The 20797-nt window shown below is 39.8% G+C and overlaps 1 protein-coding gene across 4 annotated transcripts in view; it reads right to left on the reverse strand.

The window, feature by feature from the left end:
* Positions 1-20797, reverse strand: part of KIF9 (kinesin family member 9) — a 77926-nt gene that overhangs the window by 18537 nt on the left and 38592 nt on the right. For all 4 annotated transcript variants that reach the window (XM_027842196.1, XM_027842195.1, XM_027842198.1 and 1 more), the window contains 5 exons: positions 18613-18696; positions 18407-18499; positions 12123-12270; positions 11279-11343; positions 4327-4404 (listed from right to left, as the gene is read on the reverse strand). In XM_027842196.1, the coding sequence (XP_027697997.1) occupies positions 4327-4404; positions 11279-11343; positions 12123-12270; positions 18407-18499; positions 18613-18696 (468 nt within the window). The remainder of the gene's footprint in view (positions 1-4326; positions 4405-11278; positions 11344-12122; positions 12271-18406; positions 18500-18612; positions 18697-20797) is intronic.

Genomic DNA, 20797 nt, shown 5'->3' on the forward strand with positions numbered 1-20797 from the left:
TTATTAAAAAAATGTTTCTAGTGATACTAAATGATTTGCAATTACAAAACAGTTGTTAAAAACATGCTTCTGGGGCAGAATTGTCCTTCCTCTTTAGCATTTTGGCTGCAAAGGAGTATGGATTTGATTTTACCCTCAATTAATCAATTACCATTTATTAAGCACCTCTTCTGACACTGCAGGAACCAATATTTGCAAGAGTTGGGTCTAAAGCTTCAAACCTCTACCTAACTGTTCCCCCTTAGCACTTCCTTCTATAGTATGGGCTCTGCCTATCTTGCTAAGAACCTCTTACTGACCCAGTTTCCCCTATGGTAATCCTTACCTCTTTCTACCTCTCACAGAAATGGGACATACAATAGATACCCTCTACTAGCTGACCTTTAATTACTTTCACCTTTCCAGAAAAAAACCCCTTACTTGAATAAATCTGTATTTGCCCTATCCAGTGGTAAATATTTAGCAACCAGCTTTCTGAAAACACAGGACACACTTTTAAGTGTAATCTGCACTATTAACATTCACTTGGTCACTTTCTTAAGTAGAGAAATTAAAAACAAAACACAATAAATCCTGCCCTGATTTGTAGCTTGCCAATTTCTAAGGCTCACGATGAAAATTTAACAATGCTTCTTGCCAGTAGTAGCTGGCACACCCCTGGTTCATAGATATCATAATTTTAGAAACTGGCAGAGGCAATGGGAAAATTCAACTGTCCATCCGCCCAAAGCCCTCCCTTCATGGTCCAGACGAAAGGTCCTTACTTCATAGAGTCTCCCTTGACTTCACCAACAGAAGTGATCTTGCCCTTGTTTGGACTGCTTGTGGTCTGTTTGCACTCATCTTGGGGACTTAAGACATACTACTTTGTGACATAGTTATTTGTGCATAGGCCTTACTTTCCCCCTTCTGTTAGTCAGTAAACATTTATGATGCACCTTCTATGTGTCAGGCAGTGTGGTAAGTGTTAGGGATACAAAGAAAAGCAAAACTCAGCCCCTGCCCTCAGGGAGCTCTCAATCAAATGGGAGAGACAATGTGCAAACAACCATTTACAAGCAAGCTCTATATAGGATAAATGAAAAGTAATCAATAGAGGGAAAGCACTAAAACTGAGGATTCAGAAAGGCTTCTTGTAGAAGGTTGAATTTTGACTGGCAACTGAAAGAATCCAGGGAAGCCAGGAGGCAGAGGAGGGAGAGCATTCCAGGCATGGGGGAAAGCCAGTGAAAATGTTCAAGAGTCAGGAAAAAAACAAACAAACAAGAGCGTCTTGTTCAAGGATCAGTAAAGAAGCCAGTGGCATTGGATTGGTGAAAGAAAACTAGAAAGATGGTGGGCAAGGCAGGTATTGAAGGGCTTTGACTGTCAAACACAGGATTTTGTATTTGATCCTGGAAGTGATATGGAGCCATTGGAATCTATTGAGTAGGGGAGGGATGCTATGGTCAGAGCTGTGCTTTAGGAAGATCCCTTTGACAAGAGTGGAGGATAGACTGGGGTAGGAAGAGACTTGAGCCAGGGACACCAACCAGCAGGCTATTGAAATAGTTCATGTATGAGGGGATGAGAGACTGCACCAGGGTAGTAGCAGTGTCAGACAGAGGCGAAAAGGGGGCATGGGTGAGAGATGTCACAAAGATACAATCAACAGGATTTGCCAACAGATTGGATATAAGGGGCAAGAGATAGGAGTTGAGGACGGTTCCTAGGTTGTGAGCATGAGGGACTGGGAAGATGGTGTTGGTCTCAACAGTAATAGGGAAGTTTGGAAGGCAGGAGGGTTTTTTGGGGGTGGGGGGTGGGGGAAGGAATTAATTCAACATTAAGACAGGGAACATGTCTTATTTATCTTTGTATTCCTCAAAGTATATACCACAAACTCCCATATACAGCAAGTGTTCAGGAAAGATTTGTTGAATGTATAGGAAGCCCAATAGGTCATGAACATTAGTAACTGTATCTTAAATTTGTAAGATTTTGGTTTCTGGTCTTTAAGGTCTTCTTTAAATCCCATTTCCCCACAGAAGCCTTTCCTGTGCATTCCAGTCCATAGTTTTCCTTCCCTTCTCTAAATTACTGTAATACTCACTATATCACTTATTCAATACATTATTTAATGCCTGGTATTGTTACCTTTTATGTCTATCTCAACTAGGCGATAAGCTCCCTGAAGGCAGAAACTATGTCTTCATATGCCCCATAGCACCTAGCAGAGTACCTTTAACATAGGAAGTGCTCAGGTACATAATATAGGACTTGTCAAAGACTCTTCCAGTTCAAATCTTCTATAATACTTTGATTTTTAAAAGTCTCATTTTATTCTATTTTTGCTACAGGGAAAGCAATAATAATGATTCACATTTCTATGACAATGATTTATAAAATGCTTCCTTCACAACTACCCTGTGAGGTAAATAATGCCAATATTATTATCCCTATTTTATAGATGAGGGAACTGAATCTGAGAGATGAAATGCTACATAATGAGTAATTATCAGAGTCAGGACTCAATCCAGATCTCGTAACTCCAAATCCTGTGCTCTTTCCACTATGATGAGGGAAGGGACTGGCCTTCATAACCTCCTAGCACTCCATTAGCCTCCCATCCTATATTCTGGGTGTGAAAATTCTTTGGCAATTTTCATTAGGGCAGGCATTACTGTAAAACAGGGGCATCATTGTATCCTCTTACTGGCAAATCTTTTTTTTTTTTTAATCTTTAATTTTTTAAAAATTGAAGGCATTTTCTTGAGGGAAAATGTGTTGGGAGCAGCAAAAAAAAAAATCATATAGTTGACATAGCATTCTATGGTTACTCCTCTGTATCTTTCATCAATTTAAGGAAATGAGTCAAGATTGTATTTCAAATCCAGCATCTTATTTTGGAGATCATTTCATATTTTTCTTTGTAAGTCAGTATAACCTATTTTTCAGATTTGATCTCATTAAAGTTGGCAGTCCAAAATTTGGGGCTTTTTTTTTGTTGTTAAAAGAGTATTATAAAGAGAGACTGAGTGACTGACAATCTAGAATTATTTAAATGAAGGTAGAATAATGAAATGAAATGTAGTCACCTATTTCCTTATCCTTTTCCTGCAGCTTCCATGCCTGTGGTAATACAATTACCACTTTTTCTCCTCCAGGTGGAGACTTTTCTCTCCAATTATCTGAATTTTGCCCACTTGAAGCAACTCTTTTGGGAGGCCTTCCTTAACTACCCCAGCCCCCAGAGACCTCTCATACTGAGCTCCTAATAGCACCTCATTTCTACATCCCTCATTTAGCTTTGAATAGACACTGCCCCATATTATTAGTTTTTATTCATTGTGCATATTTCTTGTCTCTCCAGTTAGACTAACCTCTTCAGTGGACTTAAGCGCATTGTATCTCCAATATTTATGACAATGGGTTGCCTAAGTTTAATTTGTTGTTTCATTAAAAGAGGAAGAGAAAAAGTGTGGCTGCAGAGCATTTGACTTTGATGTTTTTGGTCAGAATCATCACAAAGACTTTTTAGCCTAGGGCTCTTCTACTATGTGCGAACTTTATTTTCTGATGTATACAGTATACATTTTTGATCTATGAGAAGGACAGAAACTTAAAATTTCTTGCATATCACATATCGGGAACATTTTATCAGTATATTATGCACCTGGTCACCATACATCTCAGGATGTTCTATATTCTGGTAAGCGACCAAACTTTCCTTTTTTTTTATGATACCTGTTGAATCTTAAAATGTTAAAACTGGAAGGGATTTTAGAGAACACAGAGCATGCAATGTCAGAGCTGAAAGGGAATTTGGAACATTGGACATTCTATGGAATGTGAGAATGAAAAGGGGCCTTGGAGCATAGAATGTTAGCCTGGGAACAGGTTTTGGAAATCTCCTAGCCCAACTCCCTTGTTTTACAGAAGTAGAAATGTCTTAGGGAAGTGAAATGACTTGATCAGGGCCCTTAATCAGTGTCAGATTCAGGATTAGAACTCAGTTCCACTGAGTCCCCAGACAATCTTATTTCCATTACACTCCATTGTCTTCTCCAGTCATCAGTCCCCAAGGACCTTTACAGAGTAAGAACTTTAGGTCTGGAAGGCATCTCAGGGGCCATCTGATCTAATGCCCTCTGGATTTTACATATGAGGAAGTGGACATCAATAGAGATAAAGGGACTGCTCTAATCTCTCAGGGTTAGGGAGGGGCAGAATTGGCCTGAGGTTTAGTTCTCCTGATTTCCCTGTCCACAGCTCTATATCAGCCTGCCTCTGGAAAAATTATTTCCCTTTCACCTTTGCTGTCCCCAAAGTAATGTAAATAAATACCTCTGCATCGTATTTTTCATTGATAGAAGGCTCAGTTGTGATCAGTTTCATTCTGCTGGCAAAACGAAGTGAAGAAAGCTGAAAAACAAAGTCATGATCATGAGGTGGCTTTTCCTTTCATAAGTAGTTCTTAGGTCTCTGGGGGAACAGGGAACAGCTTTGTTCAGCCTGATTGTCTGCCATACTGGGAGGTCCTCCAAGAGGATGCTGGCTCCCATCTGCATGGCAGGGCTCTGGAAGGCTTAGAGACTCAGGGGTGGGGAACCTGTGGCCTTGAGGCCATGAGTTCAGTCAAAGGGCTTCGCTTGAGGACCTAGAGGGCCACATGTGGCCTCGAGGCCACAGGTTCCCCACCCCTGGTAGACCCCAAGGTCTACCTGCCTAAGAAGGCTATCATAGTCTTCATTCATGCATTCTTTGCTGTGGAGCTGTCTTACAAATAAAGGTTTGCTTACTTTCCCAAGAAAATGGCAAAAAGAAAAGAATACTGATTTTTAGCTTTGCTTGCCATCTCTGTCTGCTTTGTAAGGGATGTGTGTGTGTGTGTGTGTTAATGAATGGAAAGAAGAAGGAAAAATGGAGGTGGCACTGGGGCTGGAGACAATTTTCTCCCTTCTTCTTAACCTATGGTATTTAGTTACAAAGTATGACATAACAGTTCTTATACACATTTTTTTTAATTAGTCTGCTTATATCTGGTTGATCATCTCTGAGTAGACACATTTGCAAAGCATGTAATTAGTGTCTAATAAATGATGGAAGGCTAATACCCAAGTGGGGTAGCTTTCCAGAAGCACTAGATCTCTAAGGCTTAAGCTGGGAGCTGCTGGACGCACATAGTGACGTTGCTCATTCCCTCCCTGAATAACTTCTGGGAAAACATTTCTTTCTGGAAGAAGGGTTTCAATAGTTAGGTAAGTAATAGTTGGAGATCTCAAGGTCAGTATAGCATTTATAGGGAAAAACCATCTATCTTTCATGGCCACTCACTAGTGTGCCTCAAACTTACTAAATTAACTTAATGCTTAGGCCAATGTTAATCAACTTGATGGCTTATCAACTCAGCCAATGTTTAGAAAAGGGATAGATCAGTATATTCTTGCTACAAATCTGCCTTCAATGGAATTCCTAGAAGGGAGAGTGGTAAAGTTTAAATGAAAGAGGGAAGGCTAACCCTATAGAATTGGCGTTATCTTTGGATCATATAACGTTGATTTGGATAGTTGGAAAAGAGCTGGAAAGGATTTTAGAGGTCACCTAAAGTAACCATTTATAAAATGAGTCCAACGTTACAAATGGGGAAAATGGAGCCCAGAGGGAAAGTTATTTGCCCAAGGTTTTGTAGCTGGCTAGAGGGAGAGTTGAGCTGAGGGTCAGTCTCCTGTATTCCTGCCCAGTCCTCTTTTCAGTCTATTCAGAGAATCTCTTCTCTTTCAAGGACTCAATAATGATACTAAGTAGTCTGTCATGTCTCTCAGAATGAGGAGAAGTTAGCACTGAAATTTGTGAGTTAAAAATTAGAAAGACGCTTGCTTAAGATCTCACAGGAAATCAGAACTGAGAACTCAAAATTAGTCCACTGAGAAAGGAAAAAAGTAGAATATTTTGTTTGATTTTCTGTAGAATAAAGTATAACATCTTTTTTATTTTATAGAAACTTACCTATAAACAGTAAAGTCTTTGTTATAAATATCAAAACATATAAAAAATATAAAAGAGAAGTTCTTCATTCATCCCACATATTTTTGTCCTTCCTCTCTCTACTTTCATCTCCCTGCTCTTCTACTGAAAAACTCTGGGATTAATATAACTATTTCTCCAGACAACGAGGCTTGGATGGTGTTGGCAAGCCCTGTGGATCCACAGCCCAGCGACACCTTAGGGAGTAGCAAGATAAACATCTGGCTGTGATGGATACAGCTGTGCCCTGGTCCTGTGACTGATACCTGGGAAGGGCTCTCAGTCCTTTAAAAAGTTTCTTCCTACTTGAAAAGGAAGTTGTACGGTTGGCTAATATAAAGGACTGAAGATGAGGGTGGGGAACCATTTGCTTAAGTGTTATTTAATTTAAATCAAATGTGCCTTTGTTTATATATTTGGATGGCATAAGTAAGTATTTTGTTATACTTTATTCTTACATTTTGAAATGGGGTTTAACGGCCCTCTGGCTTTCCTTGCAGATAGAGAGGCCAGGAAAACCTCTGAAATGTCAACTCTTGTAAGGACGATCAGCATTTACCATCTAAACTAAAATCACAGATATGAGTCCCCTTCGTTTGTGGTTTAATATAAGATGACAGTCTTTGGCTTTAATCACTATACCAGGTTCTCTACTTCCTCAAGCTGAAGTCCCACCTTGGGAAGGTACTAGATCATCAGAAAGATTGTAGGGCTTTAGTCATAAGACATTAGATTACAGTCCATAGCACTGAGAGCTAGACGGGTCTTAGGTGTCTAGAAGAGACCACTTACTTATGGTGACTGCAATCAGGCCATTGAATGCTCTACAGTTTTAATGCCCCATATGGTCTGCTGGTTTATACACAATGCCTTCAAAATACAATTTCCTTGGGGAAGAAGCAATTAAGCACACCTTTCCAGATAAGTGAAGTTCACTCCTTTCAAGTATCAACACTGTTTAAAACATATGGGATTAGAAATCTTTCTAAATGCATCCTAGACTTCTATTCTCTCTTAAATCAAGGAGACTGAACAAAATCTAACTGGGTCATTAGGCACATGCAGCATCTTACTGTGCTGTTGTGATACAGTGATGCCCTTGGGGCCTCTTTAGGCGTGTAGGACTGACTGCTTCATCTTTACTGCACAGTTCCAGATTGCTGGGCTTTTATAGTTTCCCTGACTCCCACTTCATTATCAGGTAGACAGCTGTCTCTTCTTGTTACTATCACTGGACACCACCTTTAACAAGTTTGCAGTTTTCTGATCTGCTGATTCTAACTTTCTGGAGGCTGAGAAACTAGATCACCAACCTGGTCAGAATTGTACATTAAAGCAAAATCAGTCAGGCTCTGTACTCTGAGGGGGCCCCAGTGCCGGGCTGTATACAGCACACAGACTTTGTCTCAGCTCTTTCAGCAACTCAGAGAGATCCTTTCAATACCATCACCGATGCTAGAAGTCTGACCTCCAAATAAGTGGTGGGTTACTGTACTGCTTTGCGCTTCCCAGAACACTAGGCATAGCACTAGTCACAAGGCAGACATTTCAGAAGGCTCATTGGCTACATAAACAGGGGCCTGAACAGTAGAATGTACATCTGTCCTTCTACAAGATGTGCATATTGTGTCTCCACAGAATGTCAGTAAGTAAAAGCGACCTGTCAGGAATTTCTTGCTACGCAGTTCGGACTTTCCAGGTTAGTTACGTGTCTCAGCCACATATTTTCCTTCCTGGTGATGGCGAACCAAAGGTGGAATTTACAGTATAGTTGGTACAGCAGTATCTGAGTCTCTGAAGAACAAAGGTTCTTAGCCTGGAGTCTGTCAATTTGTTTTTTGAAAGAAAATTTTTGATAACTGTGTTTTAATAATGTAATTGATTTCCTTTGTGATCCTGTGTGTTTTAAGCATTTAAAAACACTCTGAGAAGATGTCCATAGACATCTGCCAAAGGGGTCTGAGACACAAAGAAGGCTAATGCTTGACTTCATTCCACAGCTTTGAATGGACCCAAATTTACTTCAGATTGCCCCTTTCACATAGTAGCACAGAGTAGCCCCATAGCACTGAAGCAAGTGATGTTCTTTTCAAATGGAAAATCTCACATATGGAAACTGATTGGACTGGGCCAAATCCACCAGGCCTTTCCAGAGCTTAAAATTGCTCCAGGAATGTTAAAGGCTCTGACATCTGTGGAAGAAATGAGTAATGGCAAAAGGATTTCACCCTCAATTGATTTGGACAACCTCATACAGATAAAGATGGAAGCAAGCTAGGTGGCTCAGTAGGGCAGCTAGGAGGTACAGTAGATAGAGCACTGAGGTTGGAGTCAGGAATGCCTGAATTCAAATCCAGCTTCAGGCACTTAGCTGTGTGACCCTGGGCAAGTCACTTAACCCTGTTTGCTTCAATTTCCTTATCTGTAAGATGAGCTGGAGAAGGAAATGGCAAACTATTCTAGTATCTTTGCCAAGAAAATCCCAAATGGGGTCACAAAGAATCGGACATGATTGAACAACATACAGATAAAAGACTTAGATATGATCTTTACTTGGGAAGGGTAAAGCCTGATAAAGTTTGTTACTAAGTCCTCTGAGGTAAGAAATCCTTGGGAGTCCAACAAGGTCATCCAACATGAGCTCTCTCTCCCTCTTTTTTTTTTTTTTGGAGGCAATCGAGGTTAAGTGACTTGCCTGGGGTCACACAGCCAGTCAGTGTTTGAGGCTGAATTTGAATTCAGGTCCTCTTGACTCCAGGGCTAGTGCCCTATCCACTGTGCCACCTTGCTGTCCCTGAGTTTTCTCTCAAAGATCCTCCTTTCCATCTCATTATTTGTCTATATCTTCACACATTTTCTCTCTCAATCCCATATCAGAGAAAACTATGTCCTGCCTTATTCTGAGTCCAACTTCTCCACATCTACTATTGATCTTTCTCACTTCTTTTGGGAATTTGCTCCATCATTTATATTCTCTCTCTCTCGCATCTTCACTTTCTTGACCCTGGTTTTTCCTCTAGGACTATAAATATGTTCATGTCTCCCACATTCTAAACAAATTAATTAATTAATTTTTATTTTTAGGCAGTTGGGGTTAAGTGACTTGCCCAGGGTCACACAGCTAGTAAGTGTCAGGTATTTAGTCTGAGGTTGGATTTGAACTCAGGTCCTCCTGACCTCAGGGCCGGTGCTCTATCCACTGTGCTACCTAGCTGCCCCACCCCCCCAACAAATTAAAAACAACAAACACAAACATCCTTCCCTAAACCCTGCTCTACTTCCTCGTACCACCAAACTCCTCAAAAGAGTAAGTACGTTCTACATACTCCCCCAGCGTGCTTACCATCCACCCTTTCCTCAACTGTTTCCCATCTGGCTTCCACATCCATCACCATATTAAAACTTTTGTGAAGGACCTTGTTATCACCAGGTCTACGGACCCTTCCTGATATTTATTCTCCTTGACCTGTCTGCATCATTTGCTACTATTGAGAATAACCTTGAAATTCTCTCATTTTTTGGGCTTCTGTGATACTAGTGTTTCCTGCTTATTTCACCTTTATGACTACTCTTACCACTGCTATCTCTTACTTGCTGACGCTTAAATATAGGCATTCATTAAGGCTTAGTCCTCAATCCTCTTCCCTTCCTTCTATATCCTTTCTCCTTTGGTGATCTCATCCACTACTGAGTATCATCTCTATGGTTATGCCTTCTAAATCTCCACCTCCAGACTCAATGCCTCTTCTGACCTACAGACTATCACCTGCAGTTTTCTGTTAGACATCCATACTTGAATTTCCAACTGGCATAGCATATACCAACTCCAAACCAACTTCAGCATCTTCTCCCCCAAACCAGGTCTTGCTCCTTACTTCATTTTTTCTATATATTATGGATAGGGACTGGACCTGAGATTTCATTGGTATAGAGAATTCCAAAGTGTAAGACATCAGTATAATGAAACTCCCTCTATTAATGTAGGTCACACTTTCTCTGTAACTTACAGCCTTAAAGAGTTGCCTGGAGCACTAAGAGGTTATGTAACAACCAAGGTCACACAGCTAATTTGTGTCAGAGGTGGGATTTGAACCTAGGCCTTCCTGAGGCCAGCTCTGTACTCATTATGCCACATTGCTTCCTATTTATGTAAATATCAAGATTATTATTGAAGTCACTAGGGCTTGAATTCCCAGCCATCTTTGATTTCCCTCTCCTTTCACATCCGATGTCATCGGTTTCAATAATGTCTCTTTTATCTTTTTTATTTTTATTTTTTTGAGGCAATCAAGGTTAAGTGACTTGCCCAGGGCCACACAGCTAATAAGTGTCTGAGGCTGGATTTGAACTCAGGTCCTCCTGACTCCAGGGCTGGTTCTCTATCCACTGTGTCACCTGGCTGCCCCAATAATGTCTCTTAAATCCTCTCCTTTCCCTGTCCCACTGCCACCACTCTGATTCTGTAATAACCAACATCCTTACTGGTCTCCCCTTTCCCATTTTCTTCTCCCTCTAATCTTCATTCAGGCTTCTATGACATCAGTCTTCTTGAAGGATAACTCTGATCATGCTCCAAACCCTTCAGTGACTCCCCATTGCTTGATGAATAAAGCCTTAACTATTGCAATTCAAGGCTCTCCATGATCTCCTTTTTAAAGCTCATCTCCTCCACTCTCTTCTATGTACCTTATGCTGCAGTCAGATTGGACTTCTTACCATTCCCCAAACAAAGTCACTGTTTTCCCACCTCAGTATTACTGCTTACAGGTAGCTCCATCATCTTGAATGTCTTCTCCACACATCTTCACTCTGAAAGCCTAACCATCCTTCAAGTCTTAGCTCAGATTTTTATCTTATCCACAAAGCTCTCCCTGATCCTTTCATCCAGAAATGATCTTTTCTTCCTTGAACTATCATAGCACAATGGACCTCTCTACTTTGATTATTTGTACGATGATTTGTCTTAGCTCCTCTATGAAATAAATTCTTAAGAGATAAAGACCTGATCTTATATTCAAATCTCCTACAGTACTATAGCATAATCACTTGCACACAGTGCACACAGTTGATTTTCAATACATATTTGTCAAAATAAATGCCTAAGTTGTAGCAGGGCCTTGTGACCTTATCCTTGAAAACCAGTGTTGTTGGAAAAGAGATTTTAATAGGATCCACAAGGAATACTTCTCTTTTTCCCATTCTTGAGGCAAAGGGCAATTCACGTTCTTGGGAAGAAAATCTATCCCAGAAAGCAACCGTCCCCTCTACTTACTGTCTCGTCCAACTGAGTGGCATCGCCATAGACATTTGCCACAATGACCATGTTACAATTTCCCCCTGCAAAGGAAGAAGACAGAAAGGCCATGAGCCATACGGGTTTTGTGCCAAGACAATCACTTTAGTGTTATAGTAACTAGAGAATGGGAAATAGCAACTAGACCTGTGATTTTACTCTACCAGTGCAAGATGGTACCTTCTATGCAACTGATAGACTTAGAAGTTTCCCTAGAACAAGGAGAGGGGTTAAGTACCTTACCCAGGGTCACATGGCCAGAATATGTCAGAGGCTGGTCTTATCTTTTTGGCTCCAAAGTCAAAGCTCTATCTACTATGCCACAATGCCTCTAATAATTAGTGAGAATGGGAGAAAACAGTACATAGTGGAGGAGAGACTCCCAACAAAGAAAGAAAGGGAAAAAAAATGAGATGAACATAGAGATGGAGACACACACACTGGGAAATGAGAGAAAGAGGAGGAGATGGCAGGAAGGGAAAAAAAGAGAAGAAATAGATAGCAGGAGAAGAAAATGAAACACGGAAATGGTGAGTACTGAAGAGAAAGTTAGATAGACAAAGAACATATACCATGCTTTTGACTCCATCCACTATGTCTGATGGTCACTGGGAAAGGTATACATGGAAGTATGTATAAACTTGAAAAGAAGAGAAAAGGAGACAGTGGTTTTGATGGGATTCACATGCCTTATATCTTTTGAAAGATTTAACACTGTCAAAAGCAATGATGAGTGTTTACTCTTGGCACACATAGAAGCTTTAAGCCATGAAGCCTTGCTTTCATTATTTTATATCAACTGAAACAAATTCTGTTTCCTCACCTAATGAGTCCTTCAGAGCATGGGTGAGCTTGCACTGCCGGAAGGGGACATGTTCTCTCCTTCGGTCCCCTAAAGCAATAATAGCCTGCTCCAGGAAGGACAGGGATTTGTTGATATATGTGGCTTCCTTCAGGATTTGTCCTTCTGACTACAATACAAAAAAAAAAATAGTCAAATGGTTCAGACACTTCACTCCAGATGGAGAGGTCCATTTGTCAAAACCAGCTCATCTCACTAACAACAGTGGTAATACTATTCTCCCAGTCACTCAGGTTCAGAACCTCAGAACTGTTACCCATTTTCAGTTAGGCACCAATTCTGTAAATTCCTCCTTCACAATAGCAATGATTTATTAAATGCCTACCGTATGTAGAGCCCAGTGTAGGATGGGTGTGTGTGTATGGCAATTTGAAGTTTGGATAAGACATAGTTCCCTGCCCTCATATATTTGTCTGGTAGGGAGAATAAGCTAAAAACAGAAAACTTTAATACACAGTGTTAAATAAATGAACTAGATTCTTGCAAATCCAAGAGCCATCTGAGATCCCTCTGGCCTTAGGGATCAGGGAAGGCTTTATAGAAGGGGCAACATTAGCCTCTAAACAATGCATAGGAATTCAACGGATGGAGGCAGGAGAGAGCAAAGTGTTGGGGAGGTAGTCCAGTTTGAATGGAAGTTAGCAGTAGGAGACAAGGCCGATGGAACAAGACAGTGCTGGATGGGATTGGGCCTTGAATGCCAGGCACAGGAGGTTTAACTTTAATCGTTGTGCAGTGATTCACTGAAGATTTTTGAGCAAAGAAGTAACATGATCAGACCTATGCTTATGTAGGCTTTTTTTTTTTTTTCTGTCAGTAATGTGAAAAACGGACTGGACCTCTCTTTTTGTTCTATGAAAATGCTCATTTTATTTGCCGTTTAAGTTCAAAATAAAAAAGAAATTAAAATGGAATTCTTAAAAAAAAAAAAGACTGCAGGGAGGAGAAAGTAGGAGAAAGATCTGTTATGAAGCTGTTGGTCTGGGAAAGTAGAAATGAAGGCCTGTATGAGGGTAGTGGCAGTGGGAATAGAAAGGAGAGGATGGCTATAATTTGTCATTGTTTTTCATCATGTCCAACTCTTTGTGACCCCATTTGAAGTTTTCTGGCAAAAATGCTGCAGTGATTTGCCATTTCTTTCTTCAACTCATTTTACAAATGAGGAACTGAGGCAAACAGGGTTAAGTAAACAGGCTGCTCAGGGTCATATAACTAGTAAATATCTGAGGCTGGATTTGAACTCAGGAAGATGAATCTTCCTGACTCTAGGCCCATCATTATTCTATCCACTGTGCTACCTAGCTGCCCAAATAGTGGATATAATAGATTCAATTTATTAAGTGCAAATATTTAAGTGCATAGGACATGCCAGCCATTATATCAGGTACTGGGAATATAAAAACAGAAAATGAAACATGTCTCTGCCCTCCAGGAACTTAGATTTTACTAGGCATAAGGAGTTATTTGTACACAGATAAAAGTATTTATTAGGAAGGAAAGAAAGATGGCAACTGGAAGGCTTAGGAAAGGCCTTCTGCCAGAGATAGTGGATCTAAAAGGCAGTTGTGAAGAGGAAGGGCATTCTGGGCACAGAGACCAGAGATAACATGTTACATTTGACAAACGCTAGAGTTGGCATGAAGGGAAATAATATGAAATAAGTCTGGAAACACTGTCAAGAGATAGATTGGGAACAGCTTTAAATGCCAGAATGAACACTTTTTGTTATAGCAAAGAACTAGGGCAGGGGAAAGGTGAGAGTCAATCAATCAGGGAGTGGCTGAACCATGGTATATAAATGTAATGGAACATTATTACTCTGTATGAAATGATGAAAGGGATGAATTCAGAGAAAACTGGCAAGGCTTCTATAAATTGATTCAGAGTAAAATGACAACTGGGAAAGCAATTCATATGAGTACAACATTGTAAAAGGAAACAACTATGAAAGACTTGAGAACTCTGAGCAATGCAGTGACCAGTTGGGATTCCAGAAGACTAAAGATGCTATTCATATGACACACTCTTGAGTGCCCTGTTTAACTTTCCAGTATCTATTCTTCTTTTTTTTTTTTTTTTTGCAATTGCGGTTAAGTGACTTGCTCAGGGTCACACAGCTAGTAAGTGTCAAGTATTTGGTCTGAGGCTGGATTTGAACTCAGGTCCTCCTGACTTTAGGACTAGTGCTCTACCCACTGTGCCACCTAGCTGCCCCCTCCGGCATCTATTCTTGTCTCCTCAACTAGAATGTAAACTGCACGAGGACAAGGACGGTATCTCATATTCACTTTTAAGTCTTAGTGCCTAGCACACTTGGGCACATAGTAGCTACCCATTAAGTTCTTGCTGAAAGAATTAAATTAAAACCTGAGTTTCATCTCACTATACTGGGCTTTTTAAAGGGTGGAAATACAAACTTTTAGAATGTCTTATATTCATTCAAGTTTGGATTCTAAACCTCTGGAAGAGAAACCCTTAAGCCTTAAGGCTCTCCAGTTCCTTTTTCTGGGGCCCAGGGAATTATTACTCCAAACGAGAACTTTTCGTGGAGAATTTTCATTCTCAACTTTACAGATGGTCCTAGAAGCCTAGGAAAATCCATTTGGGGGGCAACTAGGTGGCGCAGTGGATAGAGCACCAGCCTCGGATTCAGGAGGACCTGAATTCAAATCCGGACTCAGACACATAACACTTACTAGCTGTGTGACCCTGGGCAAGTCACTTAACCCCATTGCTTAGCCAAAAAAAAAAAGAAACTCCATTTGGAGGTAGTAATGTTATGCAATCATAGAATCTCAGAGATGGAAGGGACACCCAATATTTTGTAGACCAACTTCCTACCTTAAGCATAACGGGCCTCTACGATATCCCTGACAAATGGTCATTTCCATCTTTGAACAGATTCTAGGGTTGGGGTACTCTCTACCTCTTGAGACAGTTTTATTCCATTTTCAATCAATAAACAAAAATCAATGTTGTGATCGAGAAGTTTTTTTTTTCCTTTTATTTTGGTGAAATCTGCCTCTCTCCATCTTCTACCCATTCATTTGTTATTAGCTCTGCCTGCTGGGACCAAGAAGCCTAACCCTTCTCTTATATAACATCCCTACACTTTCCCTTCTCTGTGCTAGACATTCTCAGTTCCTTCCACTGATCTTCACGTGGCATGATATCAAAATATCCTCGAGGTTATGCTTGTCCTCATACCTCAATAGGTATGAACCAACTGATTAAAATTTTGAGAAAAATTTAAGCAAAGGATCAGATACGCTGACTTCATAACCCAGATCAATCGCTAAACACTCTGCCTTTGTAAGATTGCGCCCATCTGCCTGGGTCCTCTCCTTTCTCTGCTCTGGTTTGGAAGGTGGACGCCCCAGGTTGGTTGCATCTTGTCCTGCCTGCCTGCCTGCCTGCCACCACAGGTCTCTCATTACTCAATCAGTTGCTGTTCTTCATGGGGTAAATTTTTTTTAAAAAATGTATTATAAACTTAACAACTATCAATAAAATAACTGTACAAGCATAAAAAACAAGGGGGAAAAAATCACACATAAACTGTATCCTTTAACAAGGCAGAATCAGCAAAAAGTAAATAAGGTTCCTTTGTTCTGTGTCCCCCGTGAGGCCAGGCTCAAGCACTGACACAGCAGACCTACATTTTTCCTTTCTTTTCTGGTCAGTGTACACACCATTTGGACTCTACAATTTTACTCTTAATTACCTCATATAGATTTTTCTAAATTTCCTGGTACATTTCATATTATTGTGTTTTTATGGCAAAGATACTACAGTGGTTTGCCATTTCCTTCTCCAGCTCATTTTATGGACGAGGAAACTGAGGCAAATGGGGGTAAGTGACTTGCTCAGGGTCACGCACAGCTAATAAGTGTCTGAGGCCAGATGTGAACTCACAAAGAGGAGTCTTTCTGACTCCAAGTCCAGCACTCTATCCACTGCACCACCGAGCTGCCCTTATATTATCCCACTAACTTAACATAACAATTTATTCAACCATTTCCCAATTGTTGTACATCTAGGTTGTTGCCGCCTCTTTTTTTTTTTTTTTTGCTCTTAAAAAGAAAACAACGAGTATATTTGTACAAATAGGAAGTTCTTTTTTCCTTTCAGATGATGCTTTTGGAAGAGAGTTCTGGCAATGGAACTTCTGGGTCAAAAGGTATGATCAATCTGTGGCTACACGATGAAATGTAAAAGGGATAAAAGGTTCTATATTTGTATTCAAAAAATAAATGGCATAAATATAGGATGGGGGAGGTATGGCTAGACAACAGTTTGTGTGAAAAAAATCTGAGGCTTCAAAGTGCATTACAAGTTGAATATGAGCCAATGGCAGCCAAAAAAAAAAAAAAAAAGCCCAACCCTAATGGAATATTAAGCCAAATCAATAGAGGCACAGTGCCCAGAATAAGGAGTCCACTTTATTTTTTCCTAATCAGATCACATCGGTAGTATAACTATATTTAGTTATGGTGACTGCATTTTAGAAATAATATTGACAAGCTGGAACACATCCAGAAGAGAGTGATCAGAAGACTGGAGACCAAGCTGTATGTGGATCAGTGAAGGAATTAGGGATGTTTTGCTCAGAGAAGAAAAAACTTGGTGAGGGAGAAGAAGGTAGGAGCCACGATAGTAGGCCTCAAGTATTTTAAGGGTTGTTAAGTGGAAGGAGGATTGGACTGGTTCAGCTTGTCCCAGTGGAGCAGGACTGAGAAATTGGGGAGTTAGATTTTTACTTTACATGAGCAAGAAGACTTAAAGCTATTCAATAAGTAGACTGCTCAGGAAGTACTGGGTTTCCCATCAAAAGAGAACCTCAAGCACAGGCTTATAATGCAGCTGTTATAGAGGGCTTTCTTGCTCAGAGACTGGTAGGACTAGATAATCTCAGACAATTTGCTACTTTTGGATTCCACTTGAGGGCCTAGGCCTCCACATACACTGAAAGCAATAACTTCTCTGTCCAAAAATATATTTGAATACAAACACATGAAAGTTCAACAAGACTTCACCTCAGTATCAGTTTCACATCCTCATGTCATGATTTATATTTTAATGATACTTTGATTTAATCGATCCATCTATCTAGACTCCTGGTTTCTTTCCTGCTCATGGCCATTGAAACTTGCCTGATCCTCCAAACCTTAACCAATTATATATTATCTACAACCTGCCCTTGACCTCTGCTAAAAGCAACTCCTTTGACCCCATTTGGTGACCTGGAAATCAGACAATTGGGCTCCATGTCTGTAGATATCATCCTCCGTACTTGGAATGCCCTCTTCCTCCTACCATAGTTCTATAAATTGGGCTCTTTTGAATCTCTTTCAAGACCCAGTTCAGGTGTCACTCTCTCCCTGCCAATGTAGAAGTTAGGAGTGGGTGTGGCAAATAACAGCAGCCCATTGTCCACAGTTACACCAGTGTACCCAACATTTCACTGACATCAATCACTCCTCTCCATAGCCTGTTCTAGCTGACTCTTTGCTAATTTTCCCAGCTTTAGTTTTTTTTTGCCTACTACTTCACCTACTAGATTTGACATTTTCAATGAAATCTGTCCTAGTTCAGAGTGGCTTTTGGCTTAATTGGATCATGCCTCTTTTCCCCAGGTAGGCTCTTTCTTCAGGCCCTAGTGATTGTTTTTAATCATCTTTATGGCAATTCCATTTCCCTTTTGGGTGGCAAGGGTACAACACACCTTCAGCTTACATCAGTCACTTCCTTCTCCAAAATGTATAGCCTATGCTGTAAATTCAGCATCTGATCATATATTGTCTAGTATCGTTTGCCACTTATTGAGGGAATCTTCACAATGTCCGATAGTACTCTGAAACTGGGATAGATGGCATCATGAACCATGCAGCTCTGTTCTTTGACTCCCCTTTTGGCATAATGAAGTCCTACCACTGATTGAAGAGCCATCTCAAAAGCCAAGCCCTTTACTAAGCTTTCTCTGATCTCCCTAGCTAGGAGTTATTTCTTCTCTAAACTTTAATAGTACTTCATGTAGACCTTTTATGCTTGTATCATATTATATTTTGTATTCATTATTTATTAATATATAGTCTTTTTGTTATTGGATTTATTGCAAACTCTTTGAGAAGGACCATGCCTTATTTATCTTTTAATCTCCTGCAGCATTCATAGAATACCTTGCACACAATAGGTACTAAATAAATGTTTGTTAAATGAACCCACATTTTCTCCTAGCTACTTACCCCAGTCTTCCCCACTCTCTCAGAACCTGCCAAATCCACCAAATTAATTTTAGAAGTAATGTACTTCTCATCAGATAAGCTTCTTGAATGAGCCTGGGGAATAATCAAACAGAGGTTAGACATCCAAGAACACTGTAACAGGCTGATTAATTGTGCAAAATGATCAATTGTTTACATTCTCTGAGAAATGAAGTGATGTTGCATACCTCAATATATATTGTAAAAATGCAATGAGATCTAGATGAATTTTTGTTCATTGTGTGAGAGGCTATTATCCTGTTAGTCTCTCCCTGAAAACAGAGCAAAGAAACACTTCAGAATAATAAATAATAATAGTACTCAGTTCATATTTCAACTATTAATGTCATAGAACTACATCATCATTTACACAGGTAATCCTCTACTTGGTCTTCAAGAGTATCCTCCACACATACCTCACCACCTTCCCCTGCCTCCCCCCTTTTTTTTACAAGTAGGGAGGATAAAAGTTGCTAAGAATTTCAGTCATGAGCCATTCACTAAATGACTCCAATGGATCAAAACCAAAGATCCTTGCTTATATTTCCTGAGAGCAGACTTGTCCAAATTGTCCTTACAAAGAATGCTTGGAAGAGGAGCTGTTTAAAGGGTATATTGAAAGAAAAAAAAAAGGCAGAAATGGAATGGAATAAAGAGCAAGGACCTCCACTAAAATCTTATTGTGACATAGAAGTAATCTTAATTCTTTAAATTTTTTTCTTTTTTTAAATTATGAATGTAATAATTATTAAATCCAACAGAAGCATTGCAATATACAAATAAGAACAAAAAAAGATTATGTATAAAACTATTAGCTTCTGTTATATAGTTTGTTCTTTAAGTATACATAAAAGCTCTGTTTGTTTCCCTATCTGAACTATTTTCTTCTGCATTTTTGTTATTGATGCTCTTTTCTTGCATAATTTTTCATCTCTCTCATTTCCTGCTAACTCACCTTTCCCCTCTTCACCCCCTTAGAATTTCTCCTTTGTAATATATAAGTATAGTCAAGCAAAACAAATTATCATGTTGACCATGTCTGAAATGTATGTCTTATTCCGCTTTCCAGTCTATCCATCACCATTTTTTCAAGAGGTGGAAGGCATGTTTGTTTCATCATTAGTCTTCTGAAGGCATGACTGGAAATGTGCTGATGAGAGTTTTGAAGTCTTTCAGAGTTGTTTTCTTTTACATTGTGTTTCTGCTCCTGCTTATTGGACTTTGGATCAATTCATATTAGTCTTACAAATATAACATCCAACAAGGATTGAAGGTCTGAGAGCTAGATAGCATGGGTGCTTTTGTCTAGAGAATCTACTAGTATATACTGGTTTTGGGAAAGTGACAAGAGTTTTTTCTTCTCTCCTAAGATGAGACGACTTTGAAGGTGTCTGAGAAGGGCAACAATATGGGATAAACTGGAGGCTAGCTCAAGCTAGGGTCCTTATGATGAACTTTTTAATGCAGGGTTGAGAATAGGTAGAACACAAGAGATAAACCTAGTCAACCATGAAACTGTGATGGAGAAAAGGGAAAGTCCAGTTACTGCTAGGGACAGCCTAGATACTAGGAAGTAATGGATATTTGTTGATAATTTTAGCTTGAGCTCCTCTCTGTGCTCACCTGGGAGCAGAGACTTACTACCTGTTTCTACCTTCTCTTTTTAGCTGGAGAAAGCACTATCAACTTTTGGAACTGCTGTTTTTTAAAGGGATATTTTGGGTTTCCTATTATGTATTTAAACTATATTAAAACCAGATAGCTATTGAATCTGTACCAGTTCTACTTATTTAAATGTATTTGGGGAGACTTGAAAAGGAGATTTAAATTACTGAGGTTTTATAAACTCAATTTGGATTTTTGCTATGTAATCTTGGTTGGGGGTTTGGAGTCAAACATTTAATGGAACTGAGAATTTATTAAGTTGTTTTAATAATTTCCTAAAAAAAAAAAAGAAAGAGCGAGAGAACAATCCCCATGAAGATACACTTAGTAGGCACAAATTGGTGTAGTCTCAAAGGAAAGTGAATGAACTGAAATAGGTGGCCATTCCCCTTGGCAAAGAGACCCCTTCCTCCTTTCTTCTGGAAGGCAGTGTATCAAGTTTGAAAGGAAAGTGATTTCCCAGAATGAGAGTGAGTTGATAAAGATGCTATATCCACACTAAGAGGAGGAGAACTGAGTTCTCTAGGCATGCACAGCCAGGGTCTCAGGCTCGGGAGGGACTTACAGCTCAGCCTCCTTTGCTCACCAGTGCTATCTCATGTTTATACAAAGTTTCACTTAATTTTTTGTTTTTGTCATTCCTCAAAGTACAATATTTTAGTGCATTCTTATACCCCAATTTGTTCAGCCATTGCACAACTGTAGGTA

This window comes from Vombatus ursinus, unplaced genomic scaffold, assembly GCF_900497805.2.
Source record: "Vombatus ursinus unplaced genomic scaffold, bare-nosed wombat genome assembly UNPS02014867.1, whole genome shotgun sequence".
Classification (NCBI taxonomy): Eukaryota; Metazoa; Chordata; class Mammalia; order Diprotodontia; family Vombatidae; genus Vombatus; species Vombatus ursinus.